This window comes from Aulonocara sp. 'chitande type north' Nkhata Bay, linkage group LG2 (assembly GCF_057382095.1).
Source record: "Aulonocara sp. 'chitande type north' Nkhata Bay isolate Kocher_YH1m ecotype deep benthic linkage group LG2, A_spYH_male_GT1.1, whole genome shotgun sequence".
Lineage (NCBI taxonomy): Eukaryota > Metazoa > Chordata > Actinopteri > Cichliformes > Cichlidae > Aulonocara > Aulonocara sp. 'chitande type north' Nkhata Bay.
Window position 1 is genome coordinate 25563513 of NC_141345.1, and position 7346 is coordinate 25570858.

The 7346-nt window shown below is 36.7% G+C and overlaps 1 protein-coding gene across 1 annotated transcript; it reads right to left on the reverse strand.

The window, feature by feature from the left end:
• Positions 1-1913: 1913 nt before the first annotated feature.
• LOC147337931 (uncharacterized) lies at positions 1914-5313 on the reverse strand. Its single transcript, XM_086313004.1, has 6 exons — positions 5211-5313; positions 3892-4215; positions 3433-3690; positions 3244-3348; positions 2965-3078; positions 1914-2642 (listed from the first exon to the last, which is right to left on the reverse strand). The coding sequence occupies exons 1-6, from the start codon at positions 5257-5259 to the stop codon at positions 2464-2466; spliced, it is 1029 nt and encodes a 342-aa protein (XP_086169130.1). The 5' UTR covers positions 5260-5313; the 3' UTR covers positions 1914-2463.
• Between the last annotated feature and the right edge of the window lie 2033 nt (positions 5314-7346).

Below are 7346 nucleotides of genomic sequence, written 5' to 3' on the forward strand. Positions count from 1 at the left end.
TTGGTGCACTGTTTCTGTTGCTTTACCAGGGAAACAAACACACACACACCCAAGGTAAACACAAATTTTAGCTTTGTCAAAAAGAAGAAGCATGAATTTTCCCTTCCTGTTTATGGGAAGTTTCCTTTCCTATTTCACAGGGTGATGATTGTAGATTGAAGTTATTGACATATCTAGTGTGGTCCTTATTAAAAATGTGCAAGTACACCACTTTAAGGAAAATAATGGGATAAAAATGGTTGCAGGAATAAACCAATGCAAAACAAGTAAAGCAAAATAAACCGTTAAGGTATAAGTGCAGGGCAACATGAGAGGAGCACAAACAAGAGGAGTGTAGTGTGAAAAATTGAGCTTGGTGTCATAACAGGAACAGAGAAAAAAAACCCACGAGTTTGTGAACAACCTTCTTTTTCTAAGACGTACGTAAACCCAGGTAATTGTGATAATGATGACTAATAATGAATAATAATGAGGGTTTTTTTCTTTAAATGGCCAGCCATCTCATGGTAGACTGAAGTGATATAGCTCAATCACCACTAATGTTACAACTTTCAAGATGAGCTAAACAAATTTCTGATGTATTTTGTGATAACAACCATCTTATAAAAAGTGCACAACAGCGGACCAGCAGGTTAACAATCCCCCTGTTCTGAGGCTGAAAAAGCCTGGAAGTGTCCCTCTGTTTACTAATATCAGTGGCCAAATCCAAGTAAAATCCAACTTGCAGCAATTTGAAACATGTTTAGATGAAAAAGTGACTCACACACCTGTCCTTTATGTAATTTGAACATCAGTGTTTTTAATGAGGACACTTGCCAACTAAAGGTGAATTGTTGATATCTGGATGTCTTATAAACATCCAAATGTTCAGCCTTTTTACTTTATTTGTGTTTTAAGGATTCTTCGTATTATTGTAGGGTCTTTACCAAATGATATAAAGCTCCTTGAGGCAACATGTTGTAATTTGGTGCTATATAAATAAAACTGAATTGAGTTGGATGATCTGGTCCAACTTCTACCAAGTCAAAAACAAGTCAAATTCAAATGGAAAGAGAAAAATACAATACAATACAATACAATACAATTTTATTTATATAGCAAGTTTAAATTCAGGGGGTACACCAAAGTGCTTCACAGTAAGGAATAAACAGTAAAATGATTACACTAAACAGTAAGTCATTAAAACAAGGTAAAATAGAGAAACAAACAAAGGCATTAGTAAGTAGGGGTAGGGAGAATTCATGATAATCCAGAGAAATGAGTAACGATACAGCAGTTAGTGAGCGGTGAGAATTAGCAAGTTGGAAAAGCCAGGTTGAATAGGTAAGTTTTCAAGTGTGCTTTAAAGAATTGAATGGACTCAGAAACATGAATGGTAGCAGGAAGACTATTCCAGAGGTTTGGCGCTACAGAGGCAATGGCACAATCACCCGTAGTCACTGACCAGATGATAACAAAGAACAGCTGGGAGTATAAAGACTGAGGAGGTTGGTGAGATAGTCGGGCGCAAGGTTGTTTAGGCATTTGAAAGTAAGCAGCAGAACTTTATAATCAATACAAAATTTAATAGGCAGCCAATGTAAGTCAGAGAGCACAGGAGTAATGGAGGCAAACTTTCTAGTTCCGGTTAGAAGACGAGCTGCAGCATTCTGAACAAGCTGTAACCATTGGAGGTGAGCGAGTTGGAGTGCAGAGTAGAGAGAGTTACAATAATCTAATCTGGAGGTCACAAAGGCATGTATACGTTTTTCAAGATCTTTGTACGGTATTAGAAGTTTGACCTTGGAAATTTGGCGCAATTGGAAGAAGCCAGATTTAACCACAAAGGAAACCTGTTTATCCAGTTTAAATGAACTATCCAGGAAAACACCTAGATTACTTACAGTATCGTTAAGAAGCAAGCAAAGGGACCAAATCAGGCAGCTAGCTGATCTTGTGGAGTGTGACTATCAAACACCATAATCTCAGTTTTCTTCTCATTTAAAATGAGAGAATTGGCTGACAGCCACTGGGAACTCTCTCAAGCTGTCAGACAAACGATTCAATGAAGCTGGCAGGTCATCAGACAATTGGAAATGGATTTGAATGTTGTCAGCATAACAGTGGTAGGAGATCTGATACTCCAAACAGTAGAGGGCCCAGCCTGCCGAGCACACTGGCGCCATCTTGGATTAACGATTAGATCCTCCCCTCAATAACCTAAAAAACAATGTTCTATGAGAGCTTCCACAGAATATATGCAGAAAACACTCACAGTATTTGTGCAACATACTAAATCAAGATATTGGAAGTGCAATGAAAGTAAATATCAGTAAGTATTTATATCAGTAAGTATCACCTTTGATAGTCTATTTTTCTGATGGGAAATCACATTTAACGAAAAATAGTTAGACATCTTGACAGCAGCTCCTCACTGATCAGCTTTCAGCTGTGCAGTCTGTGTATAAGCACTGACCACTTAAATTACATGGCTTTATGGACGTTGCCATACAAACAAGCATTTCCTGTTGGTTCCGTCTGCCGAGGACGCTTTGAATACTTGACTTTGCCAAACTCTAGTTCAGCTCTTCTCTCCAGTTGTTTCGCCTGCCGTTTCACAACCCTGATATCAGCAAAGATTTCTTCCTGGTCATCTTCTTCCTCTGAGGAATAGCAAGTAGAGCGGTGGGCCGGCAGAAAAAGTTGGTTAGTTTTATCACAAAGACTGGAAATAATGTAAAATGATTCACACAAAATATGACTTTTGAAATGGGTTCATTAGCAAGCTTTAGACTTTATGGTAGGGCAGATCTGTCTTCTGTGATAAAGGTAGCTGGTTAAACACTATCCACGTATCTAACTGGCATATCTTGCTAAGTCATCAAAAAAGTTTCATTTAAAAATTTCCAATAATTATTTATTTTTATAAAAAGAGTAAAAAGCAATCTGAGCATTGTGAGTGAGGAAAAAGATGAAGTTTTGTACCTTTTTGTTTTTTATGTTTGCTGTTTTTCTTTTTCCGCTGAGCACAGATGACTGCTATACCCACAAGTAAGAAAATGATGAGCGTCGTGAGAACACCAATTAGTGGCAAATTTCCTGTTTCATAAATTTTTAAAAAAGAGCTGTTATTTGAGTCAGAAAACACGATTTTATGAAAAAATTAAATGGGGATAAATAAGAAAATGACACCAGTGGATGTAGTTAGTTTTCAATTTCTAATACACCATATGTCATCACTTATGGCAGCTCCGTTCTCCTTACCCTTAAAAATCTGTGCTGGTTCAACACACAGGGTGTTACTGGCTTTATGCACCCACCCCGATATCATTGTCCCATTGACTGTGGTGCAGTTAATAAAAATGAACCCTATGAGCAAAAGAGATAATTCATGACCATTATAAAAAGTGACATTAATTGTCAAAGTTGTGATTATCGCCTACTATCACTCACCACAAGTAGATATCTTCTTTTCTTTGGAGACATTACTGACGTTGTTCCTGACTGAGCAGACCAGAGTTCCTGAGACGTGCTGTTTCAGAGTCATGATGTTAGTCTCATTATCTCCAGAAAGGAGCTCAGCATCTGTCAGTGTGCGTCCATCCAAAGTCCAGCTGTACTGAGGACTGTCCCCTCCCTCAGAGAAGCAGGACACCCTCATCTCTCCCTGGGACAGACACTTAGAGACCAGCAGGACAGAGGACACAGGAGCTGAGGAAAAACACACAGATGATCTTTATTTAAAAAAAAAATCAGGATCTTTGTCATTCGTTGTAGTCTCTAATGAAAACCAAGTATAAAGCATGAAACACAAATATCTAAAATGTGAGATTTGTGAGATATTTAGATGACCAAAACAAGGTTAAATTCAGACCTTTTAATGGCTTAATTTCCCAACAGGGAAGCATTTACCTTGAATAAACAACTGTAAAGTCCGCTCGCCTGATGATCTTCCATCTGAATCAAAGGTTTGAAGGGTATAATTACCACTGTCTGACCTACTCAGGTTATTGATCCTAAATGTTCCATTACTGGGGAAAAGATATCTATGTTCTATGGTATTAGAAATAATCTTATTCTTTCTCACATCTAGTATTTTTAATGAATTATTTAACACTTTGTATCTAGATATTTCTGAGGTGTTGTCCATCAGCTGGATGTCCACGGTTCCTCCCAAAGCTCCGTAACACTGAGCTCCATCCTGTCTGCCATCACAGTAAGTTTCCACACCTGGAACTTTTGAAACATTAATAAAGAAAAACATTTGTAATTCGTTAGTTTCTGTAAAATAGTTGTACGTGTTACAAATATTTCTGAACTACCACATTGAAACATAATACCAAACTGCATATTTGAATAATCCATTATTTTGATTGAGTGTGTATAAAATGATGAGCATTGTACTACTGCCATAAATATATAATCTCAGACTACTTTGCAGAAGTAGTTTTCCAAGGTGCAAGTAATCACCACAGTAATGTTTCCAAGAGTGCAATCATGTTAATAACCAAGATAAACAGTTAAACAGATCCTCCACAGTTTTGGCCAAAGCGAACACCATAAAATTTGTTGGGCAATTAAAACTAAAACATGGATACCATGTCTATAGAAGAACTTTTCAGACTCTTTTCACCTACAGATAGTTATAGAGAGTTCAGTAGGTCAGTTGAAATGCTAATATTTTCATGAAAAAATACAAATAGATACAAAAATGGCACAATAACATAAAGTGCTTATATGAACAAAGTAACATTTAACAGAAACAACAAAAAGAAGAAAGAAGCAGAAACAAAGAACAGTCTTAAATTTTTAAAATCTCATTATTATGTTTATCTTACCACTGCTACTATCCATCCATCCATTTCCTTCCACCTATGCAATTATTGCTCAAATTTACACTGCAGATAAAGTAGTGTCACCAATTAACCTAATGCCTGTTCATCCATTTTCTTCAATTTATCCAATTCAGGGCCACTGCTACTAAAATTAGAGACATGTCCATAAAGAAACTAAAGCTCTTCTCAAAGGGTTACAAACTGTAGATTTTGCCAAAAAGAATATAACCTGATTTTTTAAAACAAATAAAAGCACAAATCTCTTTTTTCAAGTATTAGTAGAGCTGCTTTAACATCCCTTATTTTAAAAAATGGTATTGGTTCAAAACACATTGCTTATATGTAACATATTATTAATAATTATTTATATTTAAAAAAAAACCTTGATCAGCTCACCATGAGGCACTCCCAGTAGAATCACCATCAAGCCAAGCACAGCTTCCATGTCTCCTCACTGTTCAATGTGTGTTGACATAGTTGGAAGTTGTCAGAGTGCTTTATTAAATGGCATGCACATATCTCCAATACTTATTGGTCATAAATGGCTCCTTGGAAATCGTGTTCTCACTGCATATGTGTAAATCTAAAAAAGGAAGTGAAAGCAACATATACCTTATTTGGCATAAATAAAAGGAAGCTCATAGAGCTTCCACAGGCTTTTTCAGTCATTATTTACATTGTCAGTGGACTATTTTTAGATCTGCAACCAACTACCACTATCCCATCACATAGTGTCTATTACATTCAGCCACTGGCTTAATCCAATTCAACAAAAGTCTCATTTAAAGTTCATATTTTAGTGACTTACATGTAGTTTATGTTCCTCATGCAGGTAAATGCATTTACATCCACAGTGGAAGCAGAAACACCTTAAACCATTTTTAAAAATTAACATCACCATTTTAAGGATTGTAGTTTATAGGGTGAATAGTGGTTTTCATGACTGTTGTTGCCAATATTCATTCATACCAGAATCTGAATACAGCCCTGCATTCAGTGGGAGAAATGTTTCATTGCTCATTCTCAGCTGTAAACACTACAGCTACATGATGACTGAAACTAGCACCATTGCCTGCCACAAGATCAGTTTCATGATCATTAAAATGTAAAATGTAACAACCCTGTCATAGTCCCTCAGTCCTCCCTGGCTGACTTCACCAGGTTGGCCTTCTGTCTGTCTCTTGTTGTTGTTGGCTGTGCTCAGGTGGGACTTATCCTGGATGCAACGAAGGCAAATATGTCTCAAAAGGATTCCAAATCTGTATGACATAATCCTCAAGCGTAAACTAAGCTTTACAAATGTATTGGAGGTAGTGTGTAGGCACCTGGCAATTATCAGAGAGTTGGGGGAGAAGTCCTTCTTGTGACAGTTTACAGAGAATTGGTGTCAGAACAGAAAATAGAGATAAATGTTTTTGCAAGCAGCAGTTGTCCAGATTGGCAAGGTTTCTGTAGAAGTACGGGGAAGTAACTAGGAGAACTGAGAAGAAACTGGGTTAGAACAAACAGGCATTTGAAGGCAACAGTTAACAGAAATGACTTAATGTTCCCCATAATGCTGGAAACTATGGAGAGAAATGTGTCTTTAAAGGGTTACACATGTGTATGATATGATCCACCTGCATAAAATAAGCTTCATAAATGTGTGCTATGATTTGTGTGTAACTTTTGAGGAGTCACGTGCATGTGTTTGAATCCACACTCAAATATGAAGCAATTTGACCACAAGTGAAACTATTTTACAAATGCGTACATTAAAACCTGGATAACTACTCATTATTTTATTAAGTTCAGCTCACCTATCAAAAACCTTTCTGTGTGTACAAATAATTAACATTGCTCTTGGTTAAAAAAACGTTAAATTTGTGTGGACAAATAGCTTGAGATGCACATCACATTGCATGCCCAGTGGGGGTTTTGAGTAACATTTAATGCTGCCAGCTTCCCACAGATCCACAAATGTAAGCTGCTTTCAAGTTGCAGTGTAAACCTGGGACAACCAGGCTTCCACTATATACCTGCTGTCTTTTTCTCTTTTTTCCAGAGTGTAGTGTCTGCAGTTGATTAATCCATGTTTTTGAAGTAAAGGGCTATGAGCTGTTGTGTTCGTTTAGAAAGAAACGTCCATTTTATTTAAAAACAAACAAACACACAAACAAACAAACAAACATGTATTTGGATTATTGGATGCTTGTATTCCTTTCCCTTCCTCCCTGGAGCAGGATTTCCCCTTTTTGCACTGTGTTTAACATTATCGACTTCATTGTGAATAAACACACTGAACTTTTACTTTGAGACGTATGTTTGAGTTGAGCCTGCCTCATTGGCCATGAAACTTTGTTTAATTTTGGCTGTTTAATTATGAAAAATGTAACAATTAAATTAAATATTTTGGTGATTAAGTTTTAAAGCCTGACTATATCTACATCTGTAATTGTTGAAAATAAATTAAATGAGAGAAATAAATACAAGTACATGTTGGATTTTGGGTTCATCATTTAGTTTTTTCCTTTGGAGCACAGGTGACTGCAC